Source organism: Cryptotermes secundus, unplaced genomic scaffold, assembly GCF_002891405.2.
Source record: "Cryptotermes secundus unplaced genomic scaffold, Csec_1.0 scaffold572, whole genome shotgun sequence".
NCBI classification, from domain to species: Eukaryota; Metazoa; Arthropoda; class Insecta; order Blattodea; family Kalotermitidae; genus Cryptotermes; species Cryptotermes secundus.
In genome coordinates, this window is record NW_019725849.1 from 804,895 (window position 1) to 823,017 (window position 18,123).

General features: G+C 43.6%; 1 protein-coding gene across 5 annotated transcripts in view; it reads right to left on the bottom strand.

The window, feature by feature from the left end:
• Positions 1-320: 320 nt before the first annotated feature.
• LOC111863763 (proton channel OtopLc) overlaps positions 321-18,123 on the bottom strand; it is a 48,735-nt gene continuing 30,932 nt past the window's right edge. For 4 of the 5 annotated variants that reach the window (XM_023850404.2, XM_023850403.2, XM_023850407.2 and 1 more), the window contains 9 exons: positions 16,941-17,060; positions 16,401-16,515; positions 14,350-14,452; positions 13,544-13,777; positions 11,435-11,595; positions 10,057-10,222; positions 5,203-5,723; positions 2,935-3,353; positions 321-1,169 (listed from right to left, as the gene is read on the bottom strand). In XM_023850404.2, the coding sequence (XP_023706172.1) occupies positions 1,100-1,169; positions 2,935-3,353; positions 5,203-5,723; positions 10,057-10,222; positions 11,435-11,595; positions 13,544-13,777; positions 14,350-14,452; positions 16,401-16,515; positions 16,941-17,060 (1,909 nt within the window). In that variant the 3' untranslated portion in view covers positions 321-1,099. The remainder of the gene's footprint in view (positions 1,170-2,934; positions 3,354-5,202; positions 5,724-10,056; positions 10,223-11,434; positions 11,596-13,543; positions 13,778-14,349; positions 14,453-16,400; positions 16,516-16,940; positions 17,061-18,123) is intronic. The other variant, XM_023850405.2, reaches the window with a different exon arrangement.

Here is an 18,123-nt window from a genome sequence, read left to right on the forward strand (position 1 = left end):
GTAACACATTCTTATAAATATCTTATTCTGTAATACCGGGCGAGGTTGACGATTAATACTAATTACGTGTGGAATTTCAGGATTCGCACTAAGTTGCATAGAAATAGACACGGTTACTCTCTTGTGGGGGGCTCGAAATCGAAGTTTCGAAACTAATGAAAACAAAACCATCGTTAGAAAATGTTGCGCCATATACTAGAGTCAGATGATAGGTGAGGGTGATTGTGGAGCAATTGGTGGAATGAAGATTGACAGGGGAAACCGAAGTACTCGGAGAAAACCTGCCCCAGCGCCACTTTGTCCACCACAAATCCCACCTGACCAGACCCGGGATCGAACCCGGGCCGCTGCCGCGGTGGGAAGCCAGCGACTAACCACTTGAGCTATGGAGAGGCCCAAATTCTCTCTTACGAAGAGGCACAGTCTGTGCTTGTTACCCTGGTTACATCACCAGCGGTAGATGAAGAAAGCCTGATAAAACATAACTGCAAAACATATACTAGCAAGACTCCCCATTGGACGTGGAGCACAAAGGACCTACCTAATTCCGCGCTGGATTTAGAATGTCTTACCACGGATTAAGTTAGGCCATACCGAAATATTAGGTTGTTTACTGTGAAAATAAAACCTCCAACACTCTTCGGGGCAGCTAAGAATATCTACGTTTAGATGTAAGGACCGCACAAAGCAATATTTTCTAGTGGCTAAGAGTGCCGACATGGCCATCAGGTTAAAATCACATGACGCTCTGCTGCATGACGGTATGGACAGAAGCAGGCTAAGATAAAAACCGTAGGATAAGCCGATCAGTGGCCAAGCTTCAACAACTTTGCATTACTCGGGCGAAGACCTTAGAAGCGTTAAGGCTTACATATCCTTCTGTTTCATTTAATATTTTTCTGCGATTACGGCGGTAAATCATATAGACTCGTCTTAGTCTTCGCGATAATGAGCAACGAGAATATTCGGGTTTGGCAGTGAAAACGTTAGAACAGTTCTAGTGTTGCGCGCAAGGTGGATGTTAAGGGAACCTCTCAGCTGCAGGGCGCCCTAGCGTCCCACTGGTCTGCTGAAAGGGGTGCTACTCCATCCAGCTTCTCTACATGTAGGTCGGCTTCATCTTGTAGGCGCGCTTCCAGATCTCGCACAAACAGACTGTCGAGTGGAACCTGCGAATATAAGACAAGCACATGTAGGTAGAATAGACTTAATATTACTGAATACGACTCACAAATGACAGACCCGACCTTTCGTCAGAGAGGGCGCCCCACATGGACAGGACAGTAACTTTCGTATAAAAAGAAACATCTGGTCATGAGCCCCAGCTGGGGCTTGACACCAAGACAGGCAGAATTCATGAGCCCCTGACAGACAGACTGACTGACCGTCAGGTGAAACATAACTTTGACTTTGACTTGTAGCGTGGCCCGGCCTAATACCCGAGCTTTGACTGTGGCAGGGGATATATTTTTCTCTTCCTCAAAGCGATCACATAGGTTCTGGGGGTCCATCCAGTCTTATATATAAAGTTAACGAGAGTAAAAGCGGCACAGGCCTGAATCTAGCCACATATCTCCATCCTATGATGAAGCTACGATGGAGCTATGCCTCCATTCCCCATATGTATTCATCACGTGGGACTCCATTTAGCACAGGGACACGTTTATGTATACTGAATGGACAGGGCCAAGCCAACATTCAGTGTAAATGTTCTGATATAGGATTTGAGGTCAATGACGCCGTCGCGGGTGATTTCGGTGTCTCAGTTACATCGTGGAGAAGGGATTTCTTTGAGAAATTGATAGTTGCTTAGTTGCTCCGCATTTATTGTTACGTTACTCTGTTATTTTCCGCTCGGTTCCTTCGCTTTGTGTCATTTCTCAGTTAAAAGAAAACTGATTTGCAGGAGTGGGTAGGTCATGTAACACATACGGGTATATGATAAATCAGAAATGTGTGCAAAACTTTGGTCTGAAAGCGTAGAGGTAAATGATCAACTGGAATACTTTTAAGCGTAGACAGGAGGGTAATACTAAAACGAATCTTACGGAAACAGTGTTAAATGGTATGGAATAGAGTCATCTTATCACGCCATATACCAGTGGTAGGCTCTTATGAACACGTCAACTAACCCTTGGCTTCTGGAAAGGTAAGGGATGTACTTGGCAGCTGAACAACTACACCCTCCACGATAAGGGAGTTCGTTGTGACAAAGAAAAAATGTTTATACCAAAAATCCTAAGGTCATCTGACAGCAGCTTAACTCAAGGTCAGTATGAAATATAGTGCAAACTGGCACTTCCATGGTGTATGTTATTCCATGGCATTTGAAAGTTGAAAGAGGGGAAACAGACAGACAGACAGACACGCAAAAAAGTGATCTCATAAGATTCTTTTTGTTTTTAGCCTATTTTCGTTATTTCGAAAAAAACAAAAGAAGGCCAATGAGATCAACTTGGCTGTGTAATCCCCTATCATTGCTAGGCAACGGCTCGGTAATCATATTTCCTGACCATTGCTAGTCTGTGTCTGTGTTCCTTCCCCCCAACAAATTTTGAATGACTGCTTGAGAGGAGCGGCCCTAAGGAGGGAGTAGTTGGAGAACAGCGGTACGCATGTAGAATGCTCGGGACGAGCAGTCTTAAGAAGGGAGTATGATAGGATGCCTAAAAGCCGGAATGTTGGAGCCTGAAAAGAGGAACTTGTTAGGCAACGGTTCTGTAACACGTTCCAGAGAAAACGAATACACACGCAAAAATTGCATGTATAACTGTCAGACATGGTATTTTCTATGCGGTTCGTGTCGTATAAAATACTTAATAGGTAGTGAAAGGAACGCAGGCGATTAAATCTTCCCAGAAATTCTTGTTTCAAAATAAGGAAAGCAAGCTAATAAAGAAAGGAGAATTTCAAGGTATCAGGAAGTGATCACACCTGTAAAAGATGGCCAGCGGCATGGACACGTGCGTGATGATGGTCCAGGCCCACAGCCCATAGAAGTGTAGCTGAATGGGGTGAGATTCCGCGCGCGACTTCTCCAGGGTGTTGATGGCCCACATAGCAAGGTTGGTCACCAGCAGGAATGTAACGAGCTCCCTCCCCGGCTTCCGACGGATCTGCTCGGGCGTCACGCATGAGCGTCGGGACGCGTCCAACACGAACATTGTCTGACATGTCGTTTGCAGGAGAGACGCCAGCGCCGTGATGAGCACGAGCACTGTGTTCTTCTCGATCGTGAAGTGGCCACCGATGATCGTGAATGTGCTGTAGATGAACATGCCAGTCTGAGCTCCGATCAGCAGAATGTTGTCCAGTTCCAAGTTCCGGCCTCCGTCGTACTTGAGCTGGCGTACCTGTACAAAGAGCGTGCCTCTCGCACGAGTCACATGACAATGACAATAATAATAATTCGTAATACGGTTCTTACAAGAGTCATGTAGCAACAGCGGCAATTCCGTTGCCCAGCCACAGCGACGAAAGTTCTATGCAGAGGGTATCAGAACTCGATCTTTTCATGCACGGTATATCATAATCTGTTAACCAAATATTTCTGAAGTTCACCATGAGAAACCTGTGTATACCGCTAGCCTTATGACAAGATACTGACCATTACTGCCTCATTAAAAAGCCCTTTATACAAAATGTCATAAAAAAAAAATCCGTGATTTTAGTCCGCAAGCGAGCTATACTGACCGAGCGACCGCCGCTTGTCGGCGAAGTTAGTGCCAACTTTAGCGGATAGAGGGTGTCGCATAGTTAGCGCAACGGATCCCCATGGCCGTTAATTTTGGTTTTCTAGACCGGAGCCGTCATTTCCTTGAAATAGCTCCTCAATTATCGTCACGAGGCGGAGTGGACCCCGTTCCAGACCCACTACTTTCCATGAAAATAAACCATTTCACAGATTTTGCTGTAATTGGACATTGTGAATTATTATGCTGCTGAAATATGAATTTCAGTGGTCTTCTGAAATGCCGTTATGTGAACTCATCCCTTATAAAAACAAAATAAATCTCTCCAAAGGTTTCAATCCTGTTCCACCATTGACGGACAGAAAGGCAAGGAATCGGCATAAGGCATTCTGCTTTATACTGTTTAAAGAATGCCTAATAATGACAAGATATCGCGAGATATTTCCATAAAGACCTCGATCTTTTCGCTGATGAGAAGCGCGCGCATCCATCAACTTCTCACTTAACAGTTTCCCCTTCCACGCTGCAGGTTTTTTGGTCTCGGCGTCGTACGATGAAAAAATATTTATACTCAGCCGGAGGAAGGAGTCCCACATCTCTCTCTGGCTGTTACCTATCCCCTCCTGCGCACTTCCCTATATTCCTCTCCGGTCGTCTAGCCACGAAATGTCTGTCTACTCTACAGACCAGGCAACCGTACAGAGAAAAGTCCTGTGTAAATAAGTTTGAATTTCCCAAAAAGTTATTGGTAAGGGGCCTTTTTTTTATTGCTAATGGGGTGGGACTAAGTCCCTTGTACTGCTGCCACTTCTGGCCTATTGTACCAGCCACAGATGATAGGTGAGGGTGATTGTGGAGCAATTGGTGGAATGAAGATTGGCAGGGGAAACCGAAGTACTCTGAGAAAACCTGCACCAGCGCCACTTTGTCCACCACAAATCCTACTTGACCAGACCCGGGATCGAAACCAGGCCGCCACGGTGGGAAGCCAGCGACTAACCGTCTGAGCTATGGCGCGGCCAGGGGGTGTTTGCTTAAAATATAATCTAGTACTTCTGCAATGATAAAGTAACGGTTTACGTCACTAACTGCCGAGGACACATCTTCGTTCATAAATGGAAACATTGGCTAACAAAACGGACTTTGTGCTGGTTGACATGCTGCAGAGATCGCGTGAGGGGAATGGGACAGACAGAAGACAGGGAGAAACCCCGCGCACTACCGTCCCTACTATCCATGGGACTTCTTTCGAGGCACCAGCGCTTCCGCCAGGTTTCCAGTAAATTACTGCTGGCCCCCGCCGGGGTTCCGCGAGACTCATGATCACATTTTTCTCTTTCACCTCTCTCGCTGTGTTTCTGCTGCCTACTGTGCTAGGAAAATGAACAGCAATTCTGTGTCACGTGATACATTCATCTAATTTGTCGACGAATACTTCGAAATTTATCAACCATTGAAGGGGTTTAAACATGTCGAAGTACGCTGCTTAAGCCTGGCAGTTGGACCGTACCTGGAGCATGCCGACGAGAGTTGCTATGGTGGTCATGGTGTAGAGTGTGAGTTCGCAGATGTTGACCTCCATTACCGCCAGGCTCCTAAACTCGGTACGCGAGATGAGGACGAAGAACAGTATAAGCGAGATGATGGTGAGCACGAGTACCAGGATTCCTACAAACAGGCCTTTATGTGCGCGTGCGCAGTCCACTGAGTAATGGTGAGGGTGCCTCTTGTAGGCAGCCTGTGGAGGAAGACCCTGGCGACCCACGCGTGACCCAGACGCGCCCTGCGCTGTCGACGTTCGGCAGATGTTTTTCCACATGACGTAGAGAATGGCGGCGCAGATGAGTGAATACTCGATGGTGCATGGGAAGAGGAAGGGGCTGGCATCCTGCACCAAGGAACCCATGATATTGGTGCGTCTGCACTCGTAGATGTGATGCGGTCCTTTGAGGCCCCGCTCCACGCGGTGATGCGGATGGGACGTCACGACGGCCGCGCCGGAGGGCATAGGTGTCGGGTGCATTCTCAGTGCTGCAAGCAAACGGAACTGTGGCAATCATTTCACTGTCCAGGCATTAATTGGGGGTGATGCCAATGACAATCTCTTTACGAAACTTCGTATGTAAATCATAGCACCTGAGCCCATCTCAACACCGTAATTCATAAATCCCTCTCATCAGTAATACCAATATTACAGACCTCATATTTTTTTTAGGAAAAACTGCTAGAACGCGGTACGTATATAATGCCATATGAACCAACTTCAAAGGCATTCTTCATAAATCCCTTCGATCAGTAATACCAACATTACATGACTTCAAATTGGTGCTATAATGACCGTAATGTTACTTAAATGCCTGAACCGATCGTCATGAAACTTCGTATGTATATCCTGCCACATCAGCCCATATCTTAAAACCCTCTTACAATGAATATCAATATTACAGCCTTTCGAATTGCTGAGGCAAAACCTGATTATTGCTTGAACGCCTGTACTAATTACCATGAAGTTTAGTAAGCATATAATGCCATATAAAGCCATTTCAATGGCGTACATCATAACCAGCACATCAGTAATACCAACATTACAGCTTCTCAAATTTCTGAGACAAAACCTTAATTTTGCTTGAACACCTGTACCAATCTTTATGAACGTGGTATGTATATCACGTCAACCGAGGCCATTTCAACAACATACTTCATAAAGCACTCCCATCAGTAATATCAACACCGCAGTCTCCCACACAGTATTGCTTTACTGACTTCATCACTCAAACTTCCCAAAGCTACCTTTATTCTTTAAAGGGCAAACTCCATTATGCCCACAGAGCGCATTTATGTGTCTGGTGTGATTCTCACAAGAAAAAGCGATTATTTCCCTCAGCTGGGCTTTGCAATAGAGACGCAGTCTTTTTTCCTTCTTAATTTGGAACTTAATGTTAAATGTTCTTGAGAAAAAATTAACACTTCACTTCGATAATTTACTGATCGCTATGATGACAGTTATCGAAGAAGAAAAAGGAATTACACATAAATGATAACAAATTTGATAGGTTTAAGGCGAAAATCAAATGGCTATTCCATTTTATGGATTCCCAGATATTTTACAACTCTTTATCAAGTTCTGACTTTTTGTAGCACTGAGTGAGATATCGGACGATGATCATAAATGCACGACAAGGAACGTATCCCGTTATGTGGGACATTTTAACACAGTTTCTTAAGAAGCGTCGAGGAGACTGGGTGCCCCCAGAGTCCATAATGGGACATGCAGACCCATTGCCAAGTAAAAGTTGTGTAAACAGCCGACCGTACAGCAGCAGTTTCTGGGAAACAACTATGAAGATAAGTTTTCTGGCAACGACAGAACACGTAACAATGGAAGAGATATTTTCTGTAAGGTCCGTGCCGTTTAGGCAAATGCCGAGAATGTATCTAAAACTGTTTCACTGTATACTGGTACCACATATTTTTCAATTAATTATCATCCTACCATGTTACACTATATACTCTGGGCTACTGATCGTTAAATTAACCACAAATAAATAAATAAACAAAACAAATCAATAGTCGTTGTTTGGTTCGCCTTTCTCCCAATTTTTTAGGGTTGGGGTGGTGGGGTGTGAAGCAAGTTTGTGAACACCCGGTGTCAGGCACGTGTCAGTCTGATCAATACGCTGCAGCAGGTACGGGGGCGCTCTGCATTCTGGGAGTCCCACCCCCAGGGCTACGGAACGCGCGTGCAATGGTCCAGATCACACGCAGTATTCACCGGCCAGTACTAGGCACCCATTTACTTGCTGTCGGTCAGTGGCAGGATGACAAATGAAACGCGTCAAATTTTCACAAGTGAACACCTGAACAATGAGGAATATTTCGGTCCCCGATATACAGGATCCGTTAAGAAATATACGCATTGCGCAAAAATTCTGACGCTCTCACACAATTGTATTTAACCGGAACATAAAATGAATTTGCTTGCAACTCACAGCAGGAACAAGACGACAGCCTTATATAGACGAATAAGTTAATTTAATAAGGGTTACCAATCCAGAACTAACTTGGTAAATGCTGAGAAGGATTATCTGATTGTAGATTCCCACACCATTTTGAATACGTGGAATACTTCTCTCAGTTATTTAATATACATAAGGTCAGTATGTTAGGCAGGGAGAGCTACGCACAGCTGAACCGTTAGTATCTGAGCCTAGTCTCTTTGAGGCTGAAATTGCTATTGCAAAGCTGATAGTGTAACTCTCCCGGTACTGACCAGACTCCAATAAAACAGATTCCATCAGGATGTGAAATATTAAGTTCTGAGATCCACAAAAAAACAGAAAAAGGGTAAAGCTATCCCTGTAACGGGCCTCGGAGGGCTATAGGGCTGTGAGACGTCGAGGCTCCCACATTTTCTAGACACCTGGATCACAGATGGCGCTAAGGTTGACAGCCTTATGCGCCGGGCGCTCTTCACCCCCAGGAAGATTCCTGGTACTCATTTCTGTTAGAGGTTGAGGCCATCGTGCAGCTAGAAGCATTAGGCCAATTGAAAAATACCTCATATGGAATCGAACCCGTGACCTTCCGGCTTGTAGCATAGTGCCTCAACCAAATGCGCTACCGCGTGTCCCAAAGAAAACTATTCTTTCAGTGATAAATGAATTTATACTGATAGGGTCCTTTTTGAATACAAAGAAAAGAAGCAAAACGTAGATTGTTCACCGCAGAGAAACTGAATGAATTCGGGGATAGGTTTGAACATTCCTTGAGATTCCTCTACACGTCTCATAAAGGAGACCGAGGTTTAAATATAACGATTCAAGTTTCAAGCCTTTTCGCCCCTTCATTGGCTGAGACTGAGTTCACTCTTTGGCCTACTGTACCAGCCCCGGATATGTGATGAAGATTTTGGAGCAATAGGTGAAATGAGAATTGACAGGGGAAACACTGCATTACAACTTACAAGACCGTATTCTTGAATATTTAATTCGTAATTTTCGGCTGATTCTCTGATTATCTCAGTTAAGGAAGCTGAAATGATATTTCACGTAGTCAGAATTTTGTTTATAAGACAGAAATTTACCTCAACCAAAGTTGCATATGTTACCATGCATCATTTTAGGTCCCTGTATAGCGGCCTCCGTAGTCTAGGGGTAACGTTCCCACCTCACGATTCAAGGTACGCGGGTTAAAACCCGGCGGAGGTCGTGGAATTTTTAAGGGCGGAAAAATTCAGGGAACAACTCCTCCGGGAGGGACTTTAAGCCGTGGGTTCCGTGTTGTAGATCCTCATGTCTCTAGGAGACCTCTGAGCAAAATTAGGCAAAAGTTTCACGCCCAAGTAGTTTCCAATGCCTCCGGTAGATGGGGAAGTATCGGGTACCACTGCCAGTAGAGGGCCAACCTCGCTGGTTGAACGGGGCCGATAGCGAGCACCAGTACCGGAAGGGTATGGCGACTGGTAGAATATCAAAGGGGAACGTACAACAGACTATTAGTCGCGGTGCATGGGGAAACCACCCCCTCCAATAATAATAATAATAATAATAATAATAATAACAACAACAATAATAATAACAACAACAACAATAATATTAATAATAATAATAATAATAATAATAGGTCCCTGTATTCAATGTTACGAGAGTCGCTTCTGCCATGTTATTCCTGCTAATGATAGGACAATAAGAAGCACAATGTTCAGATAGCTACATTGGCATAAGGTTCATACCAATATTCGTGAAAGTCAGAAAACTTGTTCATAGGTTAAAAGGAGAACACACAGATACCATGGTATTCCCACAAGACCATTTTCTTTCTGTGAGGAATGAAAGTTGGCTGTGATATTTGTTTCCTATAAAAAAATAACGTGGACCTTTGCCGCGTTGCGTTGACCCTTGATAAAATTTAAAATTACTGTCATCACTTCGATCTACTGTTGTCACTTAACCGCGGTCGTTAAAGAGCTGTTTAAGTTCCCCTCTAAATGAGAATGCTACCACATATACACATATACTGTATCAGGTATAGAAGTAGTAACCTCACTTTCATTCCCATTTTGTCCAGACAGTGACCACTGGCAACGCATGCGTGCTTTAGCCATGTAGTCTAAAGAAGGCTGATGCTGTTATTGTCACTTCCATTGAGCATAAAGACACATTCTAGTGATGTAACAGTCACTTACACATCTTTCTTTCTTCACAGAGAGATACAAACTACATATGATACGGATGCCAATTGCCGATGGCAAATCTCCATCATTTGTACGAGTACTGACATGACAATTTGTAAGAGAAATTCCGACAAAATTTGTATGTATATATTGGACTCATAGGGAGAGCTACATCATTTAACCATCACTTACAGAGGCGGTGAGAAATGCCGAGCGTGTTGTTCTCAGGGTCGTAGAACGTCAAGATCTCGTGCTTCGTCTCCTGCACTAACACGTTGAGCCAGACGGACAGGTTGGTGCCAATCATGTGCATGAGTCCGAAACGGGCCAGAGCGCGGTGCCGCCACACCTTCATCTGCTGCACATAGTACACAACAAGTGCAAGATCTTCATCTGCTGCACACAACATGCAACAAGTGCCAAACTTTCATCTTCTGCACACAACACGCAACTAGTGCTGCACCACGCAGCACACAAGTGCCAAACCCTCATCTGCTGCACATAACACTCAAGTGCCAAACCCTCATCTGCTGCACATAACACTCAAGTGCCAAACCTTCATCTGCTGCACACAACACACAAGTGCCAAACCCTCATCTGCTGCACATAACACTCAAGTGCCAAACCTTCATCTGCTGCACACAACACACAAGTGCCAAACCTTCATATGCTGCACACAACACATAACAAATAATCCTTCTTGAGCATGATAAATACGTTTTACCCTCATCCTCATTTTAGAGGATTATTAACATAACTTTGCAAAATTAGTCATACTGAACACAGAAATTATTTTCCTTTATAATTAAAAAAAACAAAACAAAACAAAACACAAGTGATTAAATATGCTGACATGCAACTTTTCTGCAGTTTTGTATGGGGGTGAAACTTAATGTCTTACATTAGTGCAAGGTCATCGGCTGAGGATGCTTGAGAACATTGTGCTGAGTAGAATATTTGGGCCTAAAAGGGATGAAGTAACAGGAGACCGGAGACAATTTCATAATCAGAAGCTTCACGATTTATACCATTCATTAAATATTATTAGACAATCAAATCAACGAGGATGGGGTGGGCGCGACATGAAGTGTGGATGGGGGCAAACGGAAATTCTTACAAAAATTTCGTCAAAAATTCTGATGGAAGGGGACATCTTCAGCATCCTAAGCACTGATGAAGAAGAATGCGGAAATGGGTCTTAAAGTATTTGACTCGGAACCGGGGTCAGTGTCAGCACTTGTGAATACGGCAGCTCCAGAAAACACTCGGAGTACCTTGAGTACACGAGCAATTATTGACTTCTGAACAAGGGCTCTGCTCTGTAGAATTGGCTGGCTACTGTGTGATATTTTGTTAAATATTCATCACATGTAAATATATTCAAAATAAAAAATATACCTTTTAAAAGTCTGAATCTCATGTAATATACCACTCTGGGCTTTTCTGAGAAAATCAATGAACTTCAATTAAAGTAAGTGCTGTTAACTGATCTGTGTGCAGCATGTTATAGGGTAAAACCACCAATGCCAAATTTAATAAAAATCTGTTCAAATAGTTTATTTGCTCTCACCTCATTGTTGAGGAAGATGAAGTACATCTGTATGAAGGTGAATGCCATTCGAGTGGCAGGTGTGAGAGCGAGCAGCACGTTGTGGCACTTGGTGTCTCGCTCTACTTCAAAGTACTGCCCGAACTCCAAACCCGAGTAGATCATGCTGCCAATTCCAAACGCTGCAAAATTGCGCCACACGGTCTCACGGCAGATGACACAACAGAATTCCGGAGAGGCTGGTCGTCTAAGGACCTAAGTTTGGGTTCTACCGTGCGCAGAACAGTAGTGCACTACTAATGTATCTACTAGAATAAGCAACAAACTTCTTAACAATAAACAGAATGAAAACATCCTGGAATATCTTATTTTGAACAGATCTCATTACCATGGTTGCTCTTCAGATGTGTGAAGGTTGCATACTCATTGTTGTCATGAATACAATGCTTTTTTTATGGAAGCAATATATACATGAAGAAGATATTTACTTGGAAGCGAACCCATGCTTGCAATTGGGGTCGCCCCTCAAAGAGGCACATCTTTTGCGTTTGCCATAGTTTTATGATGCGCTGTTTGTCGGAAAAGGTGTGGCAAGACGCACAGATGAATGGTCAAATAGATAGACAGATAATCATTATATGTATTGTTGTAAGTATAGCAGGTGCGGGGCAACGGCCACGAGATGTGCAAATATACAACAGCTGGGGAGAATATTTTGATGTAAGAGACAGAAGTAACAGGAGGACTGACAAAGCCGTACAATAAAAATTTGCGTAACTTGTACTCTTTACTGAATATTATAGGATGATCAAAACGAGAAGATGAGATAGGCAGGGCATGTAGCATGCCTACGCATGAGAGAAAAAAGAAGCGCATACAATATTCAGGCAGAAAAATTCGAAGGTAAGACCACATGATAGATTTAAAGACATAGATGGATTATGTTATTAAAATTTATCGCAACGAAATGGATGCGGGGTTGTGGATTAGATTAACTTGGCTCTGAATCCAGACCATTGGCGGGCTCTGGCGAACACGGCAATGAAGCTTCGGTTTCCATAAAATTCTGGGCATTTCTACATTTTTGTGATAAACTGCTATCTCCTCGTGAGGGGATCTGATTCGTGGAGTCAGTTAATAATGTCGTGTGTACGAGTGACTACAGATGGGGTTTGGATTGGTAAACTGATTTATTGAATATTTACAGAATGTAATTACAACATTCTCACTGAGTTACACATTCCGAAGATCACTGTAACTACAGCACATAAAAAGTCTTCTCAGTCTTCCCTAGCCGTTGCTTTGTAGCGGCTTCCAATGGCGGACGTTCCCCTTACTCTGCGTTCCCGAACTGGTCCCGGTCTCAGATACAGAAACTCTCGACTAAGTCACTCACCAACCAACTTACTCCACTCCACTCCACTGACTAACTGTCACTAATTGTCCCGCTTATAACATCTCGGCCTGCGTTCGTATCTATTGGGTTCCCACGTGATCCTGACTGAGCAATTGCAAGGTAAACGGCTATCATTTGCAGAGCCATTACTTAGCAACAGCTGTTGTATAGTTGCTTATTTCTAGGTAGTTGCCTAGCAACGTGTCTACATGCCACAATATATATATATATATATATATATATATATNGAGCTACTGAAAGAGTGGAACAGTTAAGCTATAAACAGGGAAAATAAGCAAACACAGGAAACCCTCGATAATCCGGTAAAAGTTAATCCGGATCGACGTATGTAAAATATAAAATTCTGGTCACGGTTGAGTACACTTAAAAATACACGGGATTTAGGAGAAAGAGGGGTTTAAGAGTGTATTGAGAGGGCAGCTGCAGAGACTGAAACCACACATGAAATTATCCAAGATTGGTTTTAGCTGTATGAAGAAGAAACTGGATTTCAGCTTCTGACAGAGGACGAAATTGTTGCAGTGATATTTTTTATTTCTTTTCATCGGCACTACCTATATTATTAAATTTGCATCTATTTTTTTCTAAGTATTTTGTCCTCTATGGCTATCTTTTGCTTCATTAATTCGGACGACCTCCCCAGAATTGAACCAGATTAGCGAGAGTTTACTTTAAATAAGACACAAATAATGCAAACGAAGAAGGCGACATACCGACAGCGCCCATACGCAAATAGAAGCTGCCGTAGTGCTGCTGTTGGTACACCTGATCGTCATGTGCGTCTCGCTTGCTTTGCGCAGGCGCGCCCGCTTCTGTGCTTCGATGGTAGCGGCTCTCTGTGGCAGTGGTACTCAACTCGGTGTCCGTGTGCTGTTGAGGGACCGCACCGCCGCTCTCTGAAGAATCTGCCACACTCTCGCCTGACGAATCCCCGCCTCGCGATCGCCCTGAGTAGGAGTACCAACACTGAGCTCGAAACTTCCCAGGCTCGTAGTTTTATTCTCTCCCTATTCATTTTGTCGAACTGGCGTCTAGGACTCGAATTAAAGTTGTGTACTTTAACCCTCTGAGGCCTGAAATGCATCTAAATATTCAACTTCTACCTCACAGAAATTACACTGTCTTCATTACAAAGACCAACCAGTTACTGTTGTTTAGAGAAATAACCCCTGCTTATTGCAAGAATCATACGAAACACGTGATGTGTAAGCAGAATGCAAAAGCTTTTTAATGTTACAACTGGTGGTATATATGTTCATCACTTAACTTTAAAGGATTATGAGGGTGGAATTTGTACATACTACATGACAACAGAAATCTCAGCAAAAGAGTAGGATTGCTTCTCGCATGCAGGCGTTTTTTACCGCAGCATTAGTAACCACTTGGGCAACAAGTTCATTTCTCTCAACTTTCTTTACAAATTTTACAACCAAAAGATACGTTTACTTCAACACACAGAAAACTGGTATGTGTAGGCTGTACTGCTTTCACTTGTAGCCAGTACAGAACTTGCACTTACTCAAGGAGCTGTTGACAGACAGTGTAGCCCGTTCTCTCAGTAACATGGCATACATGTAAAGCAGGAACACCATACTGCCAAAGTACAGGTACAAGTAGAAGCCCTGCAACAAATAATAGGTTTACTTGACCCCCCCGGTCACTGAACTTCATTTGGAATTGACGTCACGATCAGCTCATGTTAACAGATGGAGTGGATTTTTTATACACTTCTGTTTGTCATGTTGGTTCCTCTGGTTTGCCGACACGTTACAGTAAATTTCAGTACATTACATTCTACTAAATATAAATAAAAATTAGTTTTCAAGAAGTTCTAACACCTAAGGTTCCATCAAGTGTAATTGTTCTAATACAGAGAACATAGAAAATACCAAGGAGAGAGATAGAGACAAATTCCACAGGAATAACTACCATTTTAGTCTAACATTTTCATACAATTTGTATCTTACATGATTAAGGTGCACCGCCATACAAAATGTGACATTGATTACACAACCGAAAACACACAGGCAGCATATTTGAGTAATGAAGTTTTCTCAATGGTTTATTTTAAAGATTCTTGTGTTGGCTGCACTGATTATTTTGCGCGCAGGTAGAAGCAAAAACTCCAAGAAATCCACTGCAGGCTTTCAGCACAATATGAATGCAGTGCTTTATCACAGCGAGGTGTGTACAATTGGGCAGTCACATTCAAAAACGGTTGCACAATTGTCACTGATGAAGAAAAATCAGGGCGCCCTTCCACATCGACTGCATCGAACGAGTCCGTGCCATGATTATGGGTAACAAACATGTGACTGTCGATGAAGTGGCGCATGCTCTTTGCATGAGTCGTGGTTCTGCTCACGGAATCATCTAAGACCAAGTTGGGTTTAATAAGTCTGTGAAAATTGGTTCCAAAACAACTCCCAAGAATGCACAAGCGCAATTGTTTGCAAACACTTACTGGACAGATATCGCAACAATGTTGATGCGACTTTCTGAGACTCCTTGTTACTGGGAACGGGTATTGGATTAACCATGACGCTCCAGAAAGCAAACGCCAGAGTATGGAAAGGAAATACCCGACATCGCCAGTCAAAAGAAAGTTCAAAACACAACAACCAGCGGGAAAAGTGACGATGATAGCACCTGGGATGCACAAGGGCCAATTCTGGAACATTATCAGACAAAAGGCACAAGAGTAACCTGTATCCGTCACAGTGAAATACTTCGGGACAAGTTGAAACCAGCTTTTTGGACCAAATGCCCAGGACTATTGTCGAAAGGTGTCGCAATGTCGCAAGATAACGCCCGTCTGCAGCTGCCCACACCGTTAAAAGCTGCCGACAACAGAGATCTGAGGTGCTGAAGCATCCTTCGTACGGTACTGATCTGGCTCCTTTTGACTGTCCCATGTTTGGTCCATTCAAAGACGCTTTCAGAGGCGGCCATTTCGCCAGTGACCAAGTGAAAGAAGCGGTGCGTGAGTGGCTTGTCACTAACACACAATCGTTTTAATGACATAACGGAAGCTGGAGGACTTATGGACTAAGAGTGTAGAAAACGACGGGAACTGTATACAAAGATGACGGTATCGCACCCTCATATATATCCCAACCTTGAATAATGTGACCGACCCAACAATTCAGTGCTTCCTCAAAACCCCTCTACATCTCCCTGTAACTCTAATGGCGCCATCTATATTGCCCTCCAGTCGCCCAGCCATTATGTCCTCTCGAAATGTTGAGAGTAATTACTTTCTCTAACTTGAAGTCCTTTGCGCTGTTTGACATAGGCCAGAGGCGGACAGACAGGAATTAGCAGTTCGCGGAGAGGGGAAACCGCACCATCCCTACCATTCATGGGGACTCACTTCCAACGCCTAAGTACAGTTATAATATATCAGATAAGGAAATAAAATTTGAAAACTTTCTGCAGATGCACCACACAAAATTAGAGATCCCCATATTAAATGGTTCCAGTGCGTATTTCAGTATTACTGAAGGCAAGGAACCGAATAACAGAATTCTAACCGTGTGACGTCAAATCCATATCTCCTTGTGTACTGACCTCATAGAAGGAGGGCGGGATATAGGTGGAGATGACCTCAGCCATGGGGAAGGCAATGCCCATCACCACCAGTAACTTGCCGTACAGAGCCGATAGTGTTGACGTCAGGGCGTCCCTAAAACAATGCGCAGCACAATAATAACAATAGCAATAATCTACTTGATGTAAATAATAGCTAATTTCAATCTGTGCTGGGATACGGCGACAACACAGACGACGACAATGACAAGTAAAAAAGATGGAGAAAGGAAAATGGGAGAATGAAGGGAAATAGATAAAGAAATGGATATCAATGAGGAAGAGCGGAGGTGCGGAAGTTGTTTGAAGGCAAATTATATAGAAAGGAAGAAGCTGAGAGGAGTGATGATAGAACGTAAAAGGAATGGGAATTCAATAAAAGACAGAGAAAGAGATGAAGGCGAGAACTGGATAAATGATGAAATAAAGGAACTTTCGTAATTTCCGCTTGTCATGCGCTATCAACAGTAGTAGCAGTGGTGGCAACTAAGAAACCATAATCCCGCCGTATAGCTTACTTACGTGCCCAGTTTCTTCCAGTCCACCTGCAGCTGCTCAATGCGGGAAGGTCTCTTCAGCATCGACAACGAGTGGTGACCGTGGTACAACACTGGCGCCATCACCTCAGACGGCGGCGGAAGGCTGATGCAAGACATACATAAAGTATAATGTACTTTTCTCGATTATTTTGACCACAAATTTTCGAACCAGCAAGTCTGAACCTTCAAGCATAACCATTCCGGTGAAGAGCCCCATGAACACAGAACAAACCCGAGTGTTCATGTAAATATCAACGATCAATTTCTTGCAAAAACCAACAATAAAGATGAAGAATGATTAAAAATGTTGACAAATACATGGAAATGAGAACTGCAATGCTGAATAAATATACTACAGACACATGAAGTACTTTCCACGACTGTAAAATGTACTCAAATCAAACCCTATATATTTTTTATTGCTAGTGGGGTGGGACTAAGTCCCTTGTACTGCGGTCACTTCTGGCCTATTGTACCAGCCCCAGATGATAGGTGAGGGTGATTGTGGAGCAATTGGTGGCATGAAGATTGGCAGGGGAAACCTAAGTACTCGGAGAAAACCCGTCCCAGCGCCACTCTGTCCACAAATCCCACTTGGCCAGACATGGGATCGAACCTGGGCCGCCGCGGTGGGAAGCCAGCGACTAACAGCTTGAGCTATGGCGCGGCCAAAACCCTACGTAAGTTTAAACGTAAAAAGTGTGAAGTCCCTGTCCTTAACTAATTAAGCACTACGCCATGTAGACGTATGGGGAAGTGGATTTATAGATCCACGTTTTGTTGACCTCGGCATCAGTTGGAGATGAGTGGTCAGCTTCACGCACCAGCCACATTACCCAAAGGGAAAGAGCCCTGGGTACCCATTGGACAGGCGGCTGAGTAGGCCCCACAGGCTATCAGGCCGACGTGGAGAAGAGAAAATTCTTGACTATACCGAGACTCGAACTCCTACCCCTAGGTCGTCCAGCCTGTAACCAGTGGCTATACAGACTGCGAGATCTCTGCTCCAACATATTTGATAACATATTAAACATCTGCACTACACTGCGAAGAGTCATATATTTCACTGTTGATACTGGTATGCAATAATATTGTCACGTGTTTGAGTGTGACTATAGACGGGATTTTAATTGTTAATCGGATTTATTGGACTACAATTTACAGAT